Source organism: Mustelus asterias, chromosome 5 (genome assembly GCF_964213995.1).
Source record: "Mustelus asterias chromosome 5, sMusAst1.hap1.1, whole genome shotgun sequence".
NCBI classification, from domain to species: Eukaryota; Metazoa; Chordata; class Chondrichthyes; order Carcharhiniformes; family Triakidae; genus Mustelus; species Mustelus asterias.
The window spans coordinates 42,697,947-42,723,378 of NC_135805.1; the positions used below are offsets into that span (position 1 = coordinate 42,697,947).

A 25,432-nucleotide genomic window follows, 5' to 3' on the forward strand; every position below is an offset into this window, starting at 1 on the left:
TCCAATCTTTTGTCAGTTCATCCAATTCTGCCTGGATTACTTTCACAGCAGAATCTCGACACTGGCTTTCTCTTCTGGAAGCAAACAATACCAGTGACGTGCATTTTTATTTGCATCCGTAAGATCTCAGCACTACACGAAATGCGAATGCTGCAAATCGGATACTTCCACATCACTAGACCTGGCTTCAGGATGGAAAATAACTGAGGTTTTTAGATGATTTTTAAAAGCAAATTTTGGGAAGAAGTAACTTTACTGATCCATGGCCTTCTCCCAAATATAATAGAAATTACAGTGGAAATCGGTACAAAAAATTTGAGTGACCCTTCCGTATAAACAGCTGGAAGCCTGATTAATGGTTGCTGATATGACCACATAATTAAATTCTGTTGGACTGATTTGTTTTAGCTTCTGGCATACAGTTCCATATATAGCTATAATGTGAATTAAACCAGCTCATTGTATTACAGGAGTGTGACCAAGTTATAAATATGCCTCATACCACTTTGATAGTTTTAACATGGGATTTCACAATTGAATAACATATAACAATTTGTGTGTTTGTGCACTCATTTGTTAGTTTGGTGATTTGGTGGTCCACAGGGCTTCCTGGTTATCCAGTGAGTATCCAAGACATACAGGCTATGGGTGGACTTTTCCAGCCTTCTGCAGTGTGTTTTCTGGTGGTGGAGACGACTTGTCATTGGTTGCTAGCAGGATCTTCTGGTCCTGCTGATGTCTACTGCATTTTGCGTGGTTTGTCCATTACCGGGGGACCCACCACGGCAGGGTGAGTGGGATGGGTTCCCCCTGAAGTGGGACCAGAAGATCCCACTAGCGGGATGGACTGGAAAATCCCACCCATACATATTCAGTGTGAATCTCTTAACTGCACTGAGCTAGTTGACCTAGCTGTGGCAACAGTAGATTGACTGCAATACTGAACTTGGTCAAGGACATGTCCGAGGGACTTGGAGATTTTGTTACTAAAATTGACACCATCCCTTTCAGCTGCCTGTGCTGATTCTCTTCTTTCCCCTAGTTCACTGGGCCAAACTTCCTGTAAGATTCCCGCCTTGCCTTAGCATTGAATTCACCTCTGTTTCTAGTTTCTTTCTTATCTCCCTCTTGCCCCCCTCTCCAAGCCTTTTTTGTCCACGTGAGCAACGTCATGCTCCTGCTAACGACACAACTTCTCTTCTGGTGGCCTCAAATCTGCTGCTGATAAAAAGATTGGTAGGAAAGCAAATTGTGAGCAGGACACAAGTGTCTGCAGAGGGGTTAAGTGAGTGGGCAAAAAATTGGCAAATAGTCATACAGCGCAAAAAGGTCCCTTCGGCCCATCGATTCTGCGCCAACAATAACTACCACTAAAGTTACACTAATCCTATTTTCTGCAACTTCTCCCATATCCTTGAATGTTATGATGTTTCGAGTGCTCATCCAAATACTTTTTCAAGGTTGTAAGATTCCTGATTTCCACCATCTTCCCAGGCATGACATTCCAGATTCCCACCACCCTCTGGGTACAAAAATGTTTTCTCAAACCCCCTCTGAATCTCCTAATCCTTGGAGTACCATGTGGGAAAAGGTAAGGTTATCACTTTGTCAGGAAGAATAGAAGAGCAGAATGTTATTTAAACAGACGGAGAATGCTGCGTTACAGAGGGATCTGGGTGTCCTTGTAATCATAGAAACCCTACAGTACAGAAAGAGGCCATTCGACCCATCGAGTCTGCACCGACCACAATCCCACCCAGGCCCTACCCCCATATCCCTACATATTTTACCCACTAATCCCTGTAATTTACGCATCCCAGGACACTAAGGGGCAATTTTAGCATGGCCAATCAACATAACCCGCACATCTTTGGACTGTGGGAGGAAACCGGAGCACCCGGAGGAAACCCACGCAGACACGAGGAGAATGTGCAAACTCCACACAGACAGTGACCCAAGCCGGGAATCGAACCCAGGTCCCTGGAGCTGTGAAGCTGCAGTGCTAACCACTGTGCTACCGTGTCGCCTAATGTATCACAAGAAGTTAGTAAGTAATTAGGAAGGCAAATGGAATGTTGATCTTTATTGAAAGGGGAATTGAGTATAAAAGCAAGGATGCCTTGCTGCAATTGCAAGGAATTAGCCAGACCGCATCAACAGTTTTGGTTTCCATACTTAAGAAGGGATATACTTACATTGGAGGCAGTTCAGAGAAAGCTCACTTATCTGATTCCCAGGAAGGACGGGTTATTTCATGAGGAAAGATTTGGCTTGTAGTCATTGAAGTTTCGAAGAATGAGGGGTAATCTCATTGAAATGTACATAATTCTGGACTCTTTGACAGGATAAATGCTGGAAGGATTTTCCCCTCAAGGAGGGAATCTAGAACTAGGTGGGACTGTTTTAAAAAATAAGGGCTCTCCCATTTAAGTTAGAAATTAATTGGAATTTTTTTCTCTGAGATCATTAATTTGGAATTTTCGTCTCCAGAGGCAGTGGTGGCCGTATGGAGTTAGACAGATCTTTGACCTACAAGGGTTATGAGGGGAGGGAGGGCACAGTTAAGTGGAGTTAAGGCCATATTCATATCAGCTATGTCTTATTGAATGACAGAGCAGGCTTGAGGGGCCAAATGGCTTATTTCTACTCCTTTTTCTTATGTTCCTATGTGCACATGATTGGGTCTGCACTTAATTTGGTTCCATGCTTATCTGTTTAAACATAGCCAGAAAATCATCTGCTTCTTTTGCACTCTTGCACCATAATTCTGGATCTATTATTGCCCCTCCCTCTCTTATTTCTAATCAATGTGCTAAGTTCCTCATTCATGCTGATTACACACTCAAAATTGTCCCATTGCTTGTGTCCATCTATCCAGTAATACAGTCCCAACCACAAACTGGCCTTTGAGTTCATCCCTCTTTCTGGTAACGGTCTGAGGTTCAGCCAGACCTTTCACAACCTTGGAGTCATTATTGACTCAGAGATGACCTTTCAGACACACAATCTATCTGCCCTGCCTCAACCCGTCTGCTACTGAAACTGAGGTGACCAACTTTTGCGGAGAAAATTATGGGATCTCTGGCATAGAGGTACATTAGATTGGGGTTGGCCGGTGGTACCAATGGTGGGGGGAGGGCGTGGGGAGGCAGAGTTGTGAAGGGGGGTCTGGGGTGCAACCTGTGCTGTGAGAGGGGAAGAATCTGCAGGACAGGGGGTGTGGGCAGGCGTGAAATTTAAATGTCTGAATTACGGGCAAAACTGCACCTGGAGTGAATGCAACACAAGACATGGGATGGTGGACTCAAATACGGGACAGTCCTGTAAAATAAGGGATGATTGGTCACCCTCGCTGACCTTTGTCCTGCCCCTGTTGCTCCTAAACTTGACTATTCCAACATTCTGCTGGTCAGTCTCTCAACTTTCACCCTCCATAAACCTGAAGCCATCCAGAACTCTGCTACTTGTGTCCGAACTTGCCACAAGTCCAGTTCAATGATCACTCCTTTTCTGAGCCGCACTAAAAATTCTAATCCTTGTTTCCAAATCCTCCATGGCCTTGCCCCATCCTATCTCTAAAATGTCCTCTAACTCTACAACCCTCCGAGATGTCTGTGCTACTCCAATTCAAGCCTCGTGAGCATCTCCTATTTGAATTGGTTTAACATTGGCGGTTGTGTTTTCAGCTTCCCGGACCTATTTTCTGGCATTTTCTCCCTCTTTTTTGAAGTATCCCTTAAATCTTTGAACGTTGATCAAAATGTTGCTTGTCCACCCTAATATCTCCTTATGGGTACAGCAGGAATATCACCCACAGTAACACGGTCAGCAACTAAACCACATTCTAAATTAACCTCACACAAAGGAACGGGTATACAATTTCCATCAAGATCCCAAATCAATACCTATTTATTCAATGAACATTTCGGAGAGAGTGCCATGGCCCTGCCAACATCAGTAACTGCTGATCCTGTATCTTTTGAAGATAATTCATTTTCCTTCCCCACCAGATGAACATGGAGGGAATTTATCCTTGAGCAAAAAACCTCCATAGCTTTCCATTCTTCGATTCACCTTTGCAGTGAGTGTAGGGGAGATTCCCTGTTTGTCATGATGTTTACAGGTTAGGACGTAGGGAACACATTTTGACTGGGTAAAAGTGACACGCTTCGTTTTTATCTTCCAGCTTTCAATCTTCATGTACCTTTTCTTGTGATGATAGTAGCATGTTGGTCTCCTTAAACTAAACCTGTCCTCCAAACCTTCACTTCTGCTAACCTGAGAAGGGCCAAGGCCTTTACACTTCTTCCCTTTTATCAGGAGTACCTGACTGCTTCTCATCATTGCCCTTCCTCTTATTCCATTTTTTTCTGGAAAGTTCCTCAGTGAGACTTGTTACTAATCATTTTAGAACATAGAACATTACAGCGCAGTACAGGCCCTTCGGCCCTCGATGTTGCGCTGACCAGTGAAACCAATCTAAAGCCCATCTAACCTACACTATTCCAAATCATCCATATGTTTATCCAATAACCATTTGAATGCTCTTAATGTTGACGAGTCCACTACTGCTGCAGGCAGGGCATTCCACGCCCTTACTACTCTCTGAGTAAAGAACCTACCTCTAACATCTGTCTTATATCTATCACCCCTCAATTTAAAGCTATGTCCCCTCGTGTTAGCCATCACCATCCGAGGAAAAAGGCTCTCACTATCCACCCTATCTAATCCTCTGATCATTTTGTATGAGTCAATTCATAATCATGTGCAATTACCGAGGCTTCCATTATCTTACAAACTTTGTGATCCTCCAGGTGAGGAGTCTTTAGCCCAAAGGGACACTATTTTTGAATTCCTCCACTATCCTCATCATCCTAAGATTATCAAACTTCTTTTCCACTTCATTGACCTACACCACCTATGGAATGCCATTTCCCTTTCCCTGGCAAACTCTACATGGCTCTTTCTCAAATTTCTGCCTGGAGGCCTTTGGCATCAACTCTTAAGCATTGAGGACAGCAGTCCTTACCTCCTTATCCTTATAATACTGTACTGAAAGAGATGAGTACACCACTGAAGCCTTCCATTAGCAACAGCAGAGCCCACTGTCCTATTGGCCAATTCAGATTCGTGGTAGTTTTCTTGAAGGACTCAAAGGACACCTCCGCTCCCTCCTCACTAGGTTTAGGCACTAAATGAAAATTCCTCACCAAATTAAAATTAAGAGGAATTCTTTCTGAGTCACTCTCATTTCTCCTCATTGACTCAAGTTCACATAATCAGAACTCGCGCTTCATTTTGAGCTTTTTCACCTCGTTATCTCTTTCCTCTCTTTATCGCTTTCCCTCCCTCCTCCTCCTGTCGCTATTTTCTCTCTTTCTAAGTCGATCTTTCTTTGTTCTATTTATTTTTAAATTCTGGTCAGCTGTACTCAATCACTAATGGAACTGTCCTTTCATCCTTGAATCCCAGGTGCCTAGCCAATTCTTCAAGGAGACTGTCCCTCTTAGCTCCTGTCCAGTGAAATACAGAGCATAGGATGACAGTCTTGCTTTACTTGAACTCAAACCTCTATCAGTGGATAAATGGTTTGATTAATAACTTTGTATGTGCCACTGAGACAGAGGCAGTCCAGATCTGCAGTAGTTATGTTGTAACTGGTTTCTTGCTGAGATTGTGTTCCATCGACATTAGCACTTGTGACATGAAAAGGTTCTCTGAAATTTTTGATCATCATTTGAGTCCAGGTAACTGCAGACCATTTTCCTCCTTTACTGCCTGCTTTACCTGCACACTTACTTTGTGACTTGCGCATGAGGACCCCAAGGTCTTGTTGAAAAACAGAAAACCACTTGTATTAAAATTTAGGAATAAAAGACCACAAGTAAGCATTTCACAAACAATTTAATGGCAAAATTTAAGAAGCACTGGTGATATGGTGAACACTATCCAAATGTTACTTTTCATGATTAATAATGAGAAAATTTACAGCAGGCAATAAAGAAGGCAAACGGTAAGTTGGCCTTCATAGCGAGAGGATGTGAGTATAGGGATGTTGTGCTGCAATTGTATAGGGCGTTGATGAGGTCACACCTGTAGTATCGTGTGCAGTTCAGGTGTCTTTATCTGAGGAAGCGTGTCCTTGCTATCAAGGGAATATAGCAAAGGTTTACCAGGATTCCTGGGATGGCAGGTCTGTGATATGAGGAGAGACTAAGCCGGTTAGGATTATATTCATTGGAGTTTAGAAGAGTGAGGGGGGAATCACATCAACCTCTCTCAAATTATATCCATTCAAGTAATAATCTGTCTTCCTATTATTGCTACCAAAGTGCATAACCTCACATTGATCCACATTATACTACATCTGTCATGCAGATGCCCACACACTCAGTCTGTCCAAATCACGCTGAAGCATCTCTGCATCCTTCTCGCAGCTCACCCTCCCACCCAACTTTGTATCATCTGCAAATTTGGAAATAACACTTTCAGTTCCCTCTTCCAAATCATTAATAGATAATGTGAACAGTTGGGGTCCTAGCATAGATCCCACTAGTCACTGACTGCCAATCAGAAAAAGACCCATTTATGCCAACTCTTTGCTTCCTATCTGCTCACCAGCTTTCTATCCATCTCAGGACATTACCTGTAATCCCATGTGCTTTAATTTTACATAGCAGTCTGTTATGTGAGATCTTGTCGAAAGCCTTCTGAAAGTCTAAATAAACCACATCCATTGGTTCTCCTCAGTCAACTCTACTAGTTACATCCTCAGAAAATTCCAATAGATTCGTCAAGCATAATTTCCCTTTTGTAAATCCACGCTGATTTTGTCTGATTATATCACTGCCTTCCAAATGCCGAGTTATTTTGATAATAGACTCGAGCAACTTCCCCAGTCCACGTTAGGCTGACTGGTCTATAGTTCCCTGTTTTCTCTCTACCTCCCTCTTTGAATAGTGGGCTTACATTAACTACCCTCCAATCTGTAGGAACTATTCCAGAGTCCAAAGAATTTTGGAAAATAACCACCAATAGATCTACTATTTCCAGGGCCATTTCCTTAAGTACTCTGGGATGAAGATTATCAGGATCTGGAGATTTATCCACCTTCAATCCCGTCAATTTCCCCAAAACCATTTTTCTACTAATGCGGATTTCCTTCAGCTCCTCACTAAAACATGTTTCACTCAGCACTTCTGGTACATTATTCACATCTTCCTTTGTGAAGACTGAAGCAAAGTATGAATTTAATTCCTCAGCCATTTCTTTATTCCCTGTTATGAAGGTTTGTTTTCCTCTTTTTTTTAAACCACACTGTTTAGAAAACACTTGAGATGCATTAAACAGTGAAGGGAAACAAAAGCAAACAAAGCTCATGGGTAATTGATCCAACCTGCCAATCAAAGCACTTGAAAGGGACCAAACACCAGATGCTACACTTTGCATGTGAAAAGGTAAACTCCCCAGTGAAACTCAATCCATGCTGTCAATCAAAGCACTTCAAAGGGGCCAGGCATACAACTCTTTGTGTTAACAGAGGATCTCCCCAATGAATCTGACAGCCTGCTGCCAATCAAAGCACTTTAACGTGGTTTCAGAGCAACTGGGCCTTATGAGAGAAAGCAAGGGGATCTCCCTGGTAAAAGTGACAGGTCCTTCCTCTGAAAACACTTTCAAGAGATAATTTAACACCTGGAGCTCCTAACATTAACCAGGACCAATCCCTACTGTGGAATGGAGTGCTGTGGTGATTTTGAAGGCTTCCAGGTATTCAGGGGTCATGGTTTTTAATGTGACCAGCGCACTTCAAGAGTTTTAAAGAACAGAGACAATAATGAATAACGAAAATGTTTGAATCACCATCCTGAGAGAATGAAGAGTGTTTTTTTCCAGGCAACAAGGACAAATGCAGCCATTAGACCACCATCCTGGAGGAGATCCTCAAGGTCCAGCATCCCCCCCCCCCCTCAACCCCCATGTCCCTTTACCAACCAAAACCCGTCCTCCAACCTGGCAGAAACAGAGGAACACGGGCACAGTTGGAGGCTGCAGTTTCCTCCTTGTATCCCATAGGAGTCCACGGCATCAGGCCCACACTTCCATGGACCAGGAATAATTGGTGCCTGCAGAACCTCGGCTGGGGTGAGGGATGGGGGGGTGGAGGAGAAATGTGGGAGCCCGTTGAATCAGGCTCCAAGCCCACTGGTGTCATTAAAATTAATTTAAATGACCTGTGATCAGGTTCTTGCCTGCTTTGGGTGAGAACCTGATTTTTGGTGGCGAGGGTGCGGGGGGGGGGGGGGGGGGGGCGGGCGGAGAGAGAGAATGAGAGAGAAGAGATTCAGGACAGGATTTGGTCGTCTTGGTTGGGGTGTACGGACCCAGACAATCCTGGCCACAGTCTGCGATCAAATTGGAAGTCAATTGAATCAATGGGAGTGTTCATTCCTTGGTTGTTGCCCTCATTGTAAAAGCACTTGGAAAAGGTTCCACATTGCTGAATGAGGTGTAACTGGAATTTTCACAGCATACTAACTTCACAATTACTGAGCACTTTCACTTGCCCTGAAAAGTTAATTTCATATTTGTGGGATGTGAAATTTTTCCTCATTATAAATCCCACATTTTAAAAAAATTACATATATATTTTTCAAGTTTAAGCTTATTTTAACATATCTCGTAATCCAATCATAATCATTTATTTTGCCACCTGAAAAAGTAAATTAGAAGTGAAGAATGTTAGGTGTGCTAATTTTCTGGATGGAGTGTGCGTGAATACTTCATTCTTAATGGTTGCTTACCCATCTGCTGTACGTCAAAACAATCCATTGACTTGATGCAAGATTTAAAAACCCCACACCATCAAGATCTCTAGCTTAGGGCCATTAAGCTGTCTGCTCTTTCTAGCAGGGTAAATATGTGGGGTTACAGGGATAGGGCCTGGGTGAGATTGTTGTTGGTGCAGGCTTGATGGGCCGAATAGCCTCCTTCTGCACTAGGATTTTAAAAAGATGGTATTAAAGGTGAGCTTGTGTCCTGGCTAACATTTATTCCTCAAAACATCACTGAAACCAATTGAATTAGCTATTCGTTTCATCATTGTTTATCAGATCTTGTATGGTATTTGGGTGCTATGTTTCTCAATATTACATTTCAAGGGTACATCATCGACAGTGAAGTGACTTTTGGATATCTTGAGATGATGGAAGTGACATGCAAATGCAAGTCTATCTGCTGATATGCTTATAGCTTTGGCTGTTATTTTATAAAATCATTAGATTGGGGTGGCACAGTGGCACTGCTGCCTCACAGCACCAGGGACCCAGGTTCGATTCCCGGTTTGGGTCACTATCTGTGTGAAGTTTGCACATTCTCCCCGTGTCTGCGCGGGTTTTCTCTGGGCGCTCCGGTTTTCTCCCACAGTCCAAAGATGTGCGGGTTAGGTGGATTGACCATGCTAAATTGCTCCTTCGTGTCAGGGGGACTGTCTAGGGTAGATGCATGGGGTTGTGGGGATAGGGTCTGGGTGGGATTGTGGTCAGTGCAGACCCGATGGGCCGAATGGCCTCCTTCTGTACTGTTGGATTCTATGTAAGGAACAGGAGGAAGCCATTTGAGTCATTGACCCTGTTTCACTATTAAATAAAACCATGACTGATCTGACAGTGGCCTTAACGACACTTTCCTGCCTGCCGCCACAGCGCTTGATGCCCTTATTAATCAAAAGTCTGTCTAATTCAGCCTTGAATGTATTCAATGAACCAGACTCCACGCTTTTTTGTGGAAGAGAATTACCTTTTGAGAGAAGAAATTCCTCTTATCTCCATCTTAAATGGAATATCATTTATCTTTAAACGACGTCCCTTAGTTCTAGATTCACTCACAAGAGGGAACATCCCCATAGCATCTAATTTGTCACGCCCTTCAGAATCTTGGGTGTTTCAATAAGATCACCTCTCGTTCTTCTAAATTCCAATGATTATTTATTTATTAGTGGCACAAGTAGGCTTGTGTTAACACCACAAAGAATTTTACTGTGAAAATCCCCAGTGCCACACTGCAGCACCTATTCAGGAGAATTTTAGCATGGCACGTTTTTCGGACTGTGGGAGGAAACCGGAGCACCCGACAGGAACCCACACAGACTCAGAGAGAACATGCAGACTCCACACAACCAGTGACCCAAGCTGGGAATCGAACTCGGATCCCTGGCACTGTGAGCCAGCAGTGCTAACCACTGTGCCACAGTGTCACCCATAAGAGGCCCAAGCTGCTCAACCTTTCCTCTTAAGCCAGGAATCAACTCAGCGAACCTTCTCTGAACAGCTTCCAATGCAAATATATCTTTCCTTATGTAAGCAGACTAAAACTATACACTGCACTTCAGGTGCGGTCTCCTCTACAGTTGTAGCAATGCCCTGTACATTTCTAGCAAGACTTCCCTATTTTTCTCCTCCATCCCCCAATAAAGGCAATAAAGGCCAACATTTAATTTACCTTCCTAATTATTTGCTGTACCTGCATTCTGACTTCTTGTGATTCACGTACAAGGACACCCAGATTCTTCTGGCAGTAGCATTCTGCAATCCTTCTCAATTTAAATAATAGTTTGCTTTTCTGATCTTCCTGTCAAAGTGGATAAACTCATATTCACTCCATCTGCCAAATTAACCTAATTATATTCCTTCGCAGACTTAGTGTCCTCATAATTTGCTTTCCTACCCATCTTTGTATCATCTGCAAATTTTGTCACAATATAGAGGGTCCCTTCATCCAAATCATTAACATAGATCGTAAACAGTTGATTTAAGAGCCGGCAGCTGTGTTTAAATTTAATTCTTTTATCACCTGTATCAATCATTTATGTATTGAACAATAAAAGCAAGTAATTTGCACAACAGCTGCGTCACATAACCATAAATCCCGAGAAGCCATCCTGCCAGCTTGAAGATTACTTTTTTCCCCAGGAATAGCGGTAATACATTTCAGCTACAACACTACCTGTCATTCAGTTCATTTTTATTTATTCATGGGATGTGGCTATTGCTGCCAAGGCCAGCATTTATTACAGGTTCCTAATTGCCTTTAAGAAGGCAGTGGTGAGCAGCCTTCTTGACTATTAGTGAACGGCTAACTGGGCCATTTCAGAGAGCAAGAGTAAAACACATTGCAGTGGGTCTGGGTCACACATGGATATGGTAGGATTTGAACTCCTATCTCTGTATTAATAGTCCAGTAACATGACCACTATGCTACCATACAACTGCAGGAATTACATTTTATTATATTGCTTATTGATTGTTGTTTCAAAGTCTTGTATTGATTTCTCACTGTGCACGTCCTTTTCGAGTATAAGCTTATAATGTTTATCTTTCATTCTGTATACCGATAGCTTTGATGTAGGTTAAGTTGAAAGCCTTCATGTATTATTCAGAACAAAATGTCAGCAGCAGCCAAGGTCAATATGTTGTTTCATTTAAGATAACTGCAGAATGAAGCAGATGCAAATAAAGATAAAAATAGCTGACTTTTTTAATCCAACGGCCAATGAGCCTTTACTCCAGTCCTCCTGATGTTTAGTGGGATCTGCTTCACTGCACCAATAGATAAGGACTGAAAGAATTTGACTTCACAGCTGCATTGAGGGAATAGCTAAAGTATTATTATAAAGTCTGTGTTGGGCACTGACATTTAAGCAAATATGACTTTTTAAAAATAGGCATGTTTTCAGTAAACTAAATGAAACTGGTGTGGGGGTGGGGGTATGTGTTTGGCAATATATGCTTTAATAAAGTAGTTAAGTGAAGAATGGGATTTGGGTATCACTGGCAGGGTCATCATTTGTTGCCCATCCCTTGAATTGAGTGGTTTGCTCGGCCATTTCTGAGGATAGTTCAGAATCCACCTCATTGCTGTTGGGTGGGATTTTCTGGCCGTGCTCACCCCGAAACTGGAAAATCCTGCCCAAGGTCAACGGACCTTTCCATGGTCCGCCCCTCGCCCATTATGATTCCCGTGGCGGGCGGAATGGGAAAATTCGCCCTGTGGATCTAGAGTCACTAATAGGCCAAACCAGGTAAGGTTAGCAGATTTCCGTCACGAAAAGCCATTAGTTGACCTGATGGGTTTTTACAACAATGGTTTCATGGTCATCATTAGTGAGATTCGGGCCGAACATTTCCCATCCCACCTGCCGTGGGAATCATAGCGGGCGTGACAGAACATTCAGAGGGACCATTTAAGGGTCCGTTGAACTTGGGCAGGAATTTCCAGTCTTGGGGTGCCACATCCGGAAAATCCCTCCCTAGATTTATATTCCAGATTTATTAATTGAATTCAAATTCTACCAGCTGCCATGTGGGATTGAACCCATGGCTCCAAAGCATTAGCTTGGACCTCTGGATTACTAGTGCAGTGATGTACGTACAGAGTTAACAAGAAAAAACTAGAATAATTGCCCAGAAAAGAGCTGTTGCTGTTAAGTTTAAAAAAAGTGTTAAAACACGGTCCATGATTGCAGGGATCCCAAAAGAAAGCACGCCCACCAAAGCTCCCAAAACACAAACTCCAAGGTGGAGGTAAAAGGAAAGAGATCGCTGCCGGGGCTTTTCTCTTCATTAGAAAGGGCAAAGTTTAAAGGTTTTAAAACCTATTTTTTTAGAAAAAGAAAGTGGCCGATTGCCAAAGAGCGCCCCCCAAAACCTGAGAGAGAGTGGGAAAATCAAGGCCAAGAAACGGCCAGCCGCAGAGAGTGTGTGTGTGTGTGTTACTGCACTGACAGTCTCAAAAGGGCAACACTATTTAAAGCTGTGACTACAAAAAAAACAAATGGCCATGGACATAAAACTAGAAGTACCCCAAAGAGAGGCCAAGTCCCACTAAAACGCTCAGGGCAACAACAGACACCAGAGAAGGGGCACCTTCCAATAAAGCAGGGAGGGAAACAAGAGGTCCCATAGCGAGAGAGATAATATTTAAGCAAACCACAGGATGGTTGCCAGTGCAATGAAATGCATGAGCCAAAGTTTTTCAGCGCACAAGAAAGAAACGGCTGAGAAGCAACCACCTGGCTCAAAAACAGAGCTTCTTGAAAATGCTGACACAATACCCAAACTGCAACAGCAGATGGCAGTGCAGAGTGCGCAGGTGGCTGTGAATGAAGGAAAGCTATCAAATGAAGCAAAATGTGCACAAAGTAATTGTTATGTCATGGCACTTTAGTGTCATCAATATATTTCAGGCTTTGTTTAGAACAAAAGGTATTTATTGATAAGAGAAATTAGGTCCAGGAGTCGCAGATCTAGGCTGCCCTGGAGTAGCAGCTCTAGGCCTACTACTTGGCTGCTCGACGATTCGGCCCAAGTGAAGACAACACCCTTTGGGGTGATCACTCACTCTTGGATCCCATTGGTTCCTCAAGTCAGGTGACTCTCTTCTGCTGTGCTGTCTTAAAGAGACAGACACCACATATGCAACAGTAATGATTTGATTTGATTAATTATTATCACGTATTAATATACAGTGAAAAGTATTGTTTCTTGTGCGCTATACAGACAAAACATTTCATAGAGAAGGAAACGAGAGAGTGCAGCTGGTCTACAGGAAAATGTTCGTATCAGAGCTGCGCTGGAAGATTTGAAGTGCAAGATACAAGCTGAGTCAGTGAGATGAGGCACCAAAACTTTGGAGTGATAAGAGGTCAACAAAATGAACGGTTGATTGTCATTCAAGATCAAATGCTCAGGGGATGCATGACCATTCAGCAACACAAAATGTTTGAAGATAATTATGAGATGATTAAGCATATGCAGAAAAAGCAGAGGAATGGCATTAGTCACAATGATCATTTAGTGCATTGGTACAGACACAACGGCTGGAATAACTCCCTTCTGCGCCGTAACAATTCTGTGATTTTGTGAAGTCATGACAACTGTCATTAACAACAGAATAGCAGCACAGCAGAAGAAACTCCAGGAGACTTTGCTGAATTGCAGGCAAGCTCGTGATAAAGCAAGCAAGCTTCACAGTGAAAGCAAAAGCCGGTGAAAAATCTTCACACGCTACAAGAATCCCTCGGGTTCCATCAGGAAATTACAGGGAAAGCAAAATGAATTTAACATCACTGAAGAACCAGTTGGCAGAGAAGACGCAGCAATGTTCAATATTCCAGGAGGAAGCTGAAAGCTACAAGAAACTGAAGAGTTCAAGAAGCAGCCGAATGAAAATGAAGAGGCATTGAAAGGAAAAACTGTAACACTTTCCAAGCTGCAAGCAGATAACGAAGCCATGAGTAGCACAATTACAGAACGGAAACAAGACTTCATTAAAGACTGACCTGGCCAACAGGGAATCCAAAATACAGGACAAGGACAAAGTTCTATTGCGGACAGAGAAAGCACAGACAGGAATGAGATCGGAAAATGTAAATCTGGCACTTCAGAACAAGGAACTAGAAGAAGGAAAAGCTGAGTGAACGATTAGGATTCATAAGCTTGCAAAATGATTTGAAAATAAAACCACAAACAAATGTTTGGCTGAAATTGTGAATCATGTAGAAACGAAGGTTCCATTTGCAAAATGTATACGCCCAGCAAGAACATGGTGGACATCACAGAAAAAGAAAATTCGAATCCACTCTAGGAATGCACATTCCTCTCAGAATGGGATAAACCCCAGTGTCTGAAGAAGGAGACAAGTTATTAAGAAAGAGAAACGCAACTCAAATGGGGCCAAAAATTGAACCAAATGGAGTTGACCAAGTACCAGAAACACCAAGTACTACTACCATTCCACCAAACATGGTGGATTATGATGTGGAAGCGCTGTCAAGCCTCAAGACTGTCTGAATTCATAAAATCAGAAACTTGAGATGTGGAGAGAAGGGACAGCAGGTAAAGATTGTATTGTAATACTCTGTTGGAAGGAAGAAAAATTTTCTATAGAGCAGAAATGTCATTGCATGTCATTGTATTAAAAAGGTGCTCACCTAGGATGCGTTAAGTGGAGCTGAAATAGCACCACCCATTGTATGATATATAGAGCTCCAAGATAAGAGACTCAGAGAGAGAACACTCTGGTATCCTAGCTGCATGGAGAAGCAGCTCCACGCATGCCAGCAACTGGAAACCTATAAATAGTTGAAGACTGAACAGTTCATATTTACAAATACAAGTCTCAAGATCTCATCATTGAGATATCTAAAGAGTCCATATTACAACAACTATAACTTCATTCAAGGTAGAGATGTATTTTTATTTAAGATACATATTCCCCCCCTCTTTTTTATGCACACAACAAACTTGAGACGAGGGAATCGTGGCATCTGAACGCAACATGGTAGAATTTCCATGGGTTTTTCTTGATTTCTCGTCGTAACTTTGCTGGGAGATTGTGGAAAGGCTGGTCGGAATTTTACCGGCACGCCCGCCCCAGTTCCGGGGATTGGCGAGGCTCGCAAAACGGCATTCTCCGTTGGCCTCGTGCGGGATCGTACGAACCTCGGGTGGGCGTACTGGTAAAATTCCGCCTGCTGCTTCCATAGGGATTCCTCTGATCTGATCTTCCACCAATGTTATAGTGTGAGATTTGAAGAAGCAACTTGGATATTCCAGCTGAAAGTGGATATAATCGGATCAAATTAATTCAGTTTCAGTCAATCTTGTTTGGGTTGCTAATGGGGAAACTCCATAAAGCTGCAGCAGAGCAAAGGTGGTTCTAACGTTGAGGCTTTGAATTTCAAGTCGCGTTTTTTTTCCCTCCCCTCTTCCATCTCGCAAAGGCAGATGGTTCATTGTAGCAAACAAACCCTCCATCACAGTTCAGGTGAGTTATTGGCAACATTTCATAATTGAAGACAAATGAGCTCATGCTTTTGATATAAATCTTTTTGTTGATTTAGCTCATTACTGCAGTTCTGAGCCGTCAGATGAACAAACTTTAAACAAGGAATGAAAACAAAAACTACACCAATGTATGAAAAATGTCAGAAAGGGGTCAATTGAATTCTTTTGACTGAGGTTTGATTTAATTACAGATCAAGAAACGACAACAAGAGGTGGTGGGTTTCTTAGAGTCCAACAAGATTGAATTTGAAGAGATTGACATAACAATGTTGGAAGATCAGAGAAGGTGGATGTATCATAACATCCCACAGGAGAAGCAGCCTGCCCAAGGAAACCCCCTTCCACCCCAGATATTCAACAATGATGCATACTGTGGAGTAAGTTGACAGCTTTGCTCCTACCTCCTTGTCTTTTAGATAATACTACATAATCGCAGTTTTCAAAGTTGCAGACTCAGCAGTATTTTGCACAAACGTGTTGGCGAGGGCTGGGGGTTTCAAATTTGTCTTGCTCTCTTTTCACAAATTCTGAATGCTGTGGATTTGAGTGAATTGGAAATGAGAGTTTACTGTCCCACAGTATACTCTGACCATATTAACACTCGCAGAAGTAATTAAGCCCACTACCCTTAATTTTCATTGTCAGATCATTCAGCATTATGTTCCTTGGGGTACCGATTGGAAATTTGCAATTTGCTATCCACAATTGTCTGTCCTAGGGTAGCACGGTGGCACAGTGGTTAGCACTGCTGCCTCTCAGCACCAGCGACCTGGGTTCAATTCCGGCCTCAGGTCACTGTCTGTGTAGAGTTTGCACGTTCTCCTCGTGTCTGTGTGGGTTTCCTCCGGGTGCTCCGGTTTCCTCCCACACTCCAAAGATGTGTGTATTAGGCGCATTGGCCACACTAATATTCCCCCTTAGCGTCAGAGGGATTAGCAGGGTAAATACGTGGGGTTACAGGGATAGGGCCTGTGTGGGATTGTTGTTGATGCAGGCTTGATAGGCCGAATGGCCTCCTTCTCCACTATAGGGATTCTATGATTCTTTCAAGTTTTATTTATTATTAGTGCCACAAGTAGGCTCATATTAACACTGCAATTAAGTTACTGTGAAAATCCCTAGTTAGTAGATGAAGAAGCTGAGTAACAATGTCTGAAATTTGTTGGGTGTTCCTGGTGTTAAAAAAAGAACCTTCCACACAAAGATGCAAATGCAGTAGTGGTAATTTACCAAAATTCGCTGGGCTCTGGGATGGTTCCCGCAGATTGGAAAACAGCAAATGTGACGCCACTGTTTAAAAAAGGAGGTAGACAAAAGGCGGGTAACTATAGGCCGGTTAGCTTAACTTCTGTAGTAGGGAAAATGCTTGAATCGATCATCAAGGAAGAAATAGCAAGACATCTGGATATAAATTGTCCCATTGGTAAGACGCAGCATGGGTTCATGAAGGGCAGGTCATGTTTGACTAATTTGGTGGAATTCTTTGAGAACATTACATGTGCAGTGGACAATGGGGAACCTGTGGATGTGGTGTATTTGGATTTCCAGAAGGCATTTGACAAGGTGCCGCACCAAAGACTGCTACATAAGATAAAGGTGCATGGTGTTAAAAGTAATGTATTAGCATGGGTAGAGGATTGGTTAACTAACAGAAAGCAAAGAGTGGGGGTAAATGGATGTTTTTCTAGTTGGCGATCAGTGACTAGTGGTGTGCCTCAGGGATCAGTGTTGGGACCGCAATTGTTTACAATTTACATAGATGATTTGGAGTTGGAGACCAAGTGTAGTGTGTCAAAATTCGCAGATGACACTAAGATGGGTGGCAGAGCAAAGTGTGCAGAGGACGCTGAAAGTCTGCAAAGGGATATAGATAGTCTGAGTGGGCAAGGGTCTGGCAGATGGAGTAAATGTTGATAAATGTGAGGTGATCCATTTTGTTAGGAATAACAGCAAAATGGACTATTATTTAAGTGGTTAAAAAATTGCAGCATGCTGCTGTGCAGAGAGACCTGGGTGTCCTTGTGCAAGAATCACAAGGAGTTGATTTGCAGGTGCAGCAGATAATTAAGAAGGCAAATGGAATTTTGTTCCTCATTGCTAGAGGGATGGAATTTTAAAAACAGTGAGGCTATGTTGCAGGTATATAAGGTGCTGGTGAGGCCACACCTGGAGTACTGTGTACAGTTTTGGTCTCCTTACTTGAGAAAGGATATACTGGCACTGGAGGGGGTGCAGAGGAGATTCACTAGGTTGATTCCGGAGTTGAGAGGCTTATGAGGAGAGACTGAGTAGACTGGGGCTATATTCATTGGAATTCAGAAGAATGAAGGGAGATCTTATAGAAACATATAAGATTATGAAGGGAATAGATAAGAAGCAGGGAAGTTGTTTCCACTGGCAGGTGAAACTAGAACTAGGGAGCATGGCCTCAAAATAAGGGGGAGCAGATTTAGGACTGAGTTGAGGAGGAACTTCTTCACACAAGGGGTTGTGAATCTGTGGAATTCCCTGCCCAGTGAAGCAGTTGAGGCTACTCATTGCATGTTTTCAAGGCAAGGATAGATACATTTTTGAACAATAAAGAAATTAAGGGTTATGGTGAGTGGGCGGGTAAGTGGAGCTGAGTCCACAAAAAGATCAGCCATGATCTTATTGAATTGCGGAGCAGGCTCGAGGGCCAGATGGCCTACTCCTGCTCCTAGTTCTTATGGTCTTATGCTGAAGACAAAATTCATGACAATGTGCTTGAATAAATGTATCCTTTAAATAGTGTCTATTAATTGAGCTTCTTCTGTAGTGTAAGGAAATACAATTATTAGCCCTGAATAAATGGTTATATTATTTTGCTCATAAATTAACATAATCTTAAATTTGTATCCTGGAAAATTGATCAAGAGCCATGTTGCAACTGTGGTAAATTTATGTTTGTAGTTGCACAGAAGTGAAGTAATCTAAAATTGATCTTTGGCTTGATGTAGACACTTTGCTAACTCCCACACTTTCCTCAGACGCTAAAAGCAGATAATGCCTTTTAATAAGTCATAGTTTGATTGTTCAATGAGAAGGAGATTCACAATGTACATGACTCTTGTCCAATATTAGTGCTGGCTTCAGAGTTTAGCTCCCTAACAGCAATAACACTTACTTGAATGAATACCATAAGTTCCCAAATATAAAATAAATTCTAAAAATGGGAAATGGCTAAAAGAAAACCCCATGATGGGATTTGTGACCGTCTTATTCCTGAAGACTTTGAAGAATGTATATCAAACTAAATTTTAATGGGTTGCATTTTAAAAGAAACTAAATCTGCAAATATTCCGCTGTCTTAAAGGCTCAGCCTTAGGACATGGTTGTTCTGCTGATTTCACACAACTCCATACATGCAGCAAACTCTGGAAAGTGTGTGGAGCTGATGTCAGACAAAGAAATGTTACATTTCAGCACATTTACACATGATGACTAATCCAGTTAGGGTAGCTCCACTGTAAGTGTTTTTCTTTAAGATTCAGTAAAAATGTAAACATATACTCTATTTTCTTGACTACTGCGGATAAGATTATTGTAGCACGTTATCCTGAAATATTCTTTCTGACGTTAGCCTCCAGGTCAACAATTATCTATTTTGAAAAACAGAGGAAAAAAAAAATTTAAAATAGTTCAGCTGACCAAGATATATTTATATATTTCCCTGTCACAAAATCCAAAAACGTGAACACCATATCTTGGAACTCGAAGAGCTGTTGGTGTCACCAAGGCGCATTCGAAGGGTTGAGGGCTACTTGGATAGCATGTTTCAAGAGATGGTCAACCCTCAGCTTAATAATATGCATGCAGAGAGGGACTGGGTGGCTGCCAGACTGATGAGAAAGACAAGGCAGGGAGTAAAGTTTATTTATTAGTGCTAGAACTAGTTACTTGAATGAGGGGGCATGGCCTCAAAATAAGGGGGAGCAGATTTAGGACTGAGTTGAGGAGGAACTTCTTCACCCAAAGCGTTGTGAATCTGTGGAATTCCCTGCCCAGTGAAGCATTTGAGGCTACCTCGTTGAATGAGTTTGATGCAAGGATAGATAAATTTTTGAACAATAAAGGAATTAAGGGTTATGGTGAGTGGGCGGGTAAGTGGAGCTGAGTCCACGAAAAGATCAGCCATGATCTTATTGAATGGCAGAGCGGGGCCAGATGACCTACTCCTGCTCCTAGTTCTTACGTTCTTAGTGTCACAAGGAGGCTTACATTAACACTGCAATGAAGTTACTGTGAAAATCCCCTACTCGCCACACTCCAGCGCCTGTTCGGATACACTGAGGGAGAATTTTGCATGGCCAATGCATCTAACCAGCACGTAATTCGGTCTGTGGGAGGAAAGCAGAGAACCCAGAGGAAACCCACACAGACCCAGGGAGAACGTGCAGACTCTGCACAGACAGTGACCCAAGCCAGGAATCGAACCCAGGTCCCTGGCGCTGTGAGGCATCAGTGCTAACCACTGTGCCACCATGTCGAGAACATCCCACTTTTTAATTGGTAGTCAATTCTAAGTGCCAAGTAACCGAGATTGGCAGGGGAATGGAAACCTGCGGACAGATTCAGATAGGACAAATCCAGAGCAGAGTGGGAGACACAAAATTAGTGACTGACTCTGCAAGATAGAAAAAATGGAGTTTCCAAGACCTTTGAGACAAAATGTTAAAACAAGAGAGCCTGCATATACCTTCATACAATCTCTCAGTATGTGTGTTACATTGTAATCACATCATTTGCATGGGAGCAGGCTACGCAACTGATAGCTGTCTTGTTGTTGGCTTTCAATATTTTGGGCCGGTATGTAAATTCTGACATGAAAAATATTCCAGAAACATGTTTGATATTCACCTGGATTAACCGAAGAGACTGTGGTTAAATAGAGCATTCCCTGACTGAGTAAAGAAGGAGCTGATTTTTTGAAGAATGGCATGCCAATACAAAGCATAACCTACCTTTCATAATTCACAATAATGAACTTTAAATAATTGGTGGTTAAAAGAAAATGTAATTATTAATGACTCCACATTTTACTGGGGTTACAATTCCATAAGAATTCAGCTGACTGCTGCTGGAGTGGGGCAGGAGACTAGGAGAACCGAATACAAAGTTATCCTCAGTGGAACGCTGAACATGTCCTTTCCATATATTATACTTTGTGCAGTGTATTTTTAACATTCGTTTTTATGTACACCTCACGTATAGGGTTGTAGTGTTGTTTGCTACAATGGAAGGAAATATTGATAGTTGTACTCATATATAAAGGAATTTCAAAAGGGATAAGCTAGAAGAATATGTCAAAGATGAGCATTTTACAGGGGAAACAGAACAGGCATCTGAACTATCCCACGTCAATGTGACTGTTGCAAGCTAGTCCAGAGCACCATTGATAACAGTTGTGGAGATGTCCACAGCCCAGCTTTACTTGCCTAACGAAGAGGTAGGAGGCAATCAAAGGCAGGGTTCTATGGGCACACTGTAGACATGCCCCTACAAATAAGAAAATTTGTAGTGCCAAATCTAGAGCCCCCCCCCCCCCCCCCCCCAGCCAGGATAAGATAAAAAGAAATTTCATGACAATCACAAACAAATGATTACATTAGAGAACCTGGAGGAGTATAGAAAATACAATTTCTCTTCCCACACCTAATTGTGCACAAGGCAGACTTTCTTCTGACTCCACAGCTGTTTTTTTCTGGAACAGGTCCCTAGCCTATGGCCAGAGGCCTATAGCTTAAGGGATGCCACTCCCATCAAGCATGGCTGACCAGAAGTCTCTCCTGCTCTTACCGCTAGCCATTGGCATGTGTTGGGAGGATTTTACATGTTCATACTGTTAGCTTTAATTTAAACACCTTCCAAGCATTCCAGTTTAATGAGACAAACAAGGACAATAATTCAATTATTTCTTTATTTAACACTTCTAGTACCAACTCAAACATAAACAGTTGCAACTCATTAACTCTTTGCTGAACTTTAACTCTAACTGAACATCAACTTTCCACTGAACTTTAACTCTTAAACTGCACTTTAACTTTAACTGAACATTAACTTTAACTATTTAACTGAAAATAGATACTACCGGGTTTAGGAAAACTTTGGCCAAGAAATATCCTCGATGTAGAATCTATCTTCTCCTTCTCTGAAGCATCCCTCAGGGCACAAGTCTTCTTGTGATGGTTCTCCACTTGCTTCCAGAAGATTCTCTGTCATCCAGCCAACTATGTAACCAGAAACCAATCACATGGCTTGAGCATCCAATGAAATTACTTTTGAACGATGTCAGTTCATTTGACATGTCCCATACAAAGCAGCCATATAAATCAGAGACCACAGTCTCGGTTAATGTAAACAACTTCCCTTATCTGGGAAGCTTCAGATCACAGCTCCCAGACCAGAGGAACTTTACATCTGGTTTTAATTTATAAGTTGACCAAAAATCCCAGCATACTTGGCTCTCAGCCAGAAAGCCATTTTAAAGCCACTATTGCCATTACTGTTGGTACATTATTGTTGCAGCCATTCTTTCTCCGTACACAATAATCAACCAATTTGGCTGCATGAGGAAGGTACCTTCTTTGGCCATTAAGCTAATGGGGAGGAGTGTGAAATATTAGATATAATGGACAGGATTTTCCAGCCGGGCTCGCCTCAAAACCGGAAAATCCCGCCTGAGGTCAACGGACCTTGGCATGGTCCATGCCCCGGCCGCTACGATTCCCGTGGTGGGCGGGATGCAAAAATTCCCCCCAATAAGCATAACAAGAGAGGAAATGCTGGAGGGACTGACATCTTTGAAGGTGGATAAATCACTCAGGCGGACGGATTGGATCCCAGGCTGTTGAAGAATGGCAGGGAGGAAATAGTGGATGCTCTGAGGGCCATTTTTCAATCTTCACTAGATACAGACATGGTACCAGAGGACTAGAGGTCTGTGGACATTGTGCCATTGTTTAAAAAGGGTGCGAGGAATAGGCAAACTACTTATAGACCAGTCAGTCTGAATTCGATGGTGGGCAAAATATGCGCGTCAATTCTGAAAACCGGGATAAATTGTCACTTAGGCACGGATTGATCAGGGATTGTCAGCATGGGAATGTCATGTCTTAGAATTTTTTGAGCAAGTAATAAGTAGGATTGATAAGGCTAGTGCAATGCATGTAATCTCCATGGATTTCAGTAAGGCATTTCACAAAGTCCCATATGGCAGACTGGTCAGCAAAGTGAGATCTCATGGGATACAGGGGAAGGTGGCAGATTGGATCCAAAATTGGCTCAGTGACAGGAAACAAAGGGTAATAGTCACTAGACGTTTTTGCGAATGAAAAGCAGTTTCCGGTGGCGTTCCACAGGGCTCGGTGTTGAGGCCTTTGCTGTTTGTTGTATATATTAATGATTTGGACTTAAATGTGGGTAACATGAATGGGAAATTTGCAGATGACACAAAAATCAGCCATGTAGATAGTGAAAAAGATATCTGTGGACTCCACAATGATATCAATGTTTTGGTTGAGTGGCAGATAAGAGGCAAATGGAATTCAATCTGGAAAAGTGTGAAATTAGGCATTTTGGGAGGGCCATACTTTTATCACCACTTGGTCAAAATCCTGGAACTCCCTCCCAATGTGGATGTACACACACCACATGCACTGCAGGGGTTCAAGAAGGCAGCTAAGGACAGTTAGGAATGGGCAATAAGTGTTGCCCTTGCCTGCGATGCTCACATCCCCTGATTGAATAAATTAAACCGACTTAACTGGGAATAGAACGTGGAGCCCTGTGGTCGGGGTGTCTTATTAGGTGGTTGGATGGTGTTTTTGCCCAGTTGACTATCTGAGGAGCCAATATTTGTCTGTCCGTCCTATCTATTCAAATCACTGTTAATACTCAGGCTCATGCACACCTTGTGATCTCGGGTTTTTACCCCATTTTTCTTAGCAGTGAAAACAGCCCAGATTGACTGTCCTTATTGTTTTTATTCCCTTTACGATACTTGATGCTTTCCCGTAACAGAATCTAAAATTGAGAATTAATTGGTATGATAGTACCTTTGTTCACGGCTCCCCCACATATTAAGTGTGTTGTGCCACAGTGTAAACCAGTTTTCTCATTAATACTTGCACAGTGAGACGTCGTCTTTAAGAAATCTTTGCACCTCCTTGCTTCTCTCACATTAGCACACTCAGGATCTTGGCAAGTTCTGAAATGTGTTGCCACAAAATCACCAATTTTTGTTGCATTTGTTACCGCACGTCATTTTGTCAATAGATTAGTTTTGCAACTTTGGTAACGAGCAAATTGATTCCCTTGTACTGTTAAAATTGAACGTTCTGTTCAAAGAAGGGGAAGACATTCCCGACGTTACATTTTAACTACTTTTCCTATCTTGTATGTTGTGAAATTCCCTGGCAAAGCCTGTAATGGATTCCTAGTAGGATTAGCTGTGAACCAGCTAATAGTATTGTTTCAGGATAGCCCATGCATTATAACCAAAGCAATGTCACAAAGGTTGGCAGACTAATGGAGAAATATGTCCTCCCTTTTGCTCTAGTTGGTAGATCACTCAGCTGATCAGCAAAGTAATTGAACTCCATGTTGATGGATAAAATATTCATTTCTTTAACATTGTCAATGTGATGTACCTCCCAGGTCATGGTACAACCTGGTAGCGATGTTTTATGATGGGCCAATATTGCTGCTGATCATCAAAAATATCTGGAGATTCAGAAATGTATCCTGATTTTCTGATAGGAGAAACTTTTCCTATCATTAACTCTGCTGCCTCACTGCACCAGGGACCCAGGTTCAATTCTACCTTGGGTGACTGTGTGGACTTTGCACGTTCTCCCTGCCTCTGGGTGGATTTCCTCTGGGTGCTCCGGTTCCCTCCCACACTCCAAAGATGTGCAAGTTAGGTGGATTGGCCATGCTAAAGTGTCCCAAGATGTGCAGGCTAGGGGGATTAGCGGGGTAAATACGTGAGGTTACTGGAATAGGGTCTGGGTAAAATGTTCTGTCGGTGAGTCGGTGCAGACTCGATGGGCCAAATGGCCTCCTTCTGCACTGTGTTCTATGATATCTGTAGTGATGTGAAATGGGTAACCTCTGTAGTACAGTGAAGAAACAGACGGTATTTAGCTTCAAGTCTACTAATGGGGATTCTGCTTGGCGACCCTATGAAGTGATCTGGATTTTAACTATGATAATTAGGGTAGGGAATCTCCACCGTACAGTACTCCCTCAATTCAGAAAGATAATCCTTCTTTAGAATTTTAATCACGAGTCTCTACTGTAAGTTTGAAGGGAAACATAGCCCTGCTTAGCCACTCACCACTCCTATTCCAAGAGTACCCTAGCCCAGAAGTCAAGGTTGGAAGTTTCCTCCTAACTTGGCGATCTCCATGCACACCCACCTCCCTGGCTGACAGATGACCCATGTTTGGGATGAGCAGATGATCTGTCCCAACCCCACACGACTGGCAGTGAAGGTAGGAATTAGTGGTGTCTGAATCTCCAATAATTTCTCACTGGATCTGATGGTGAGAGTGTGCAGCAAAGCT

At 42.5% G+C, this 25,432-nt stretch overlaps 1 protein-coding gene across 1 annotated transcript in view; it reads left to right on the top strand.

Annotated features, from left to right (window-relative positions):
• Window positions 1-25,432, top strand: part of sh3bgrl2 (SH3 domain binding glutamate-rich protein like 2) — a 99,442-nt gene that overhangs the window by 28,438 nt on the left and 45,572 nt on the right. The window contains exon 2 of the mRNA XM_078212463.1: window positions 16,037-16,222. Within this exon, the coding sequence (XP_078068589.1) occupies window positions 16,037-16,222 (186 nt within the window). The remainder of the gene's footprint in view (window positions 1-16,036; window positions 16,223-25,432) is intronic.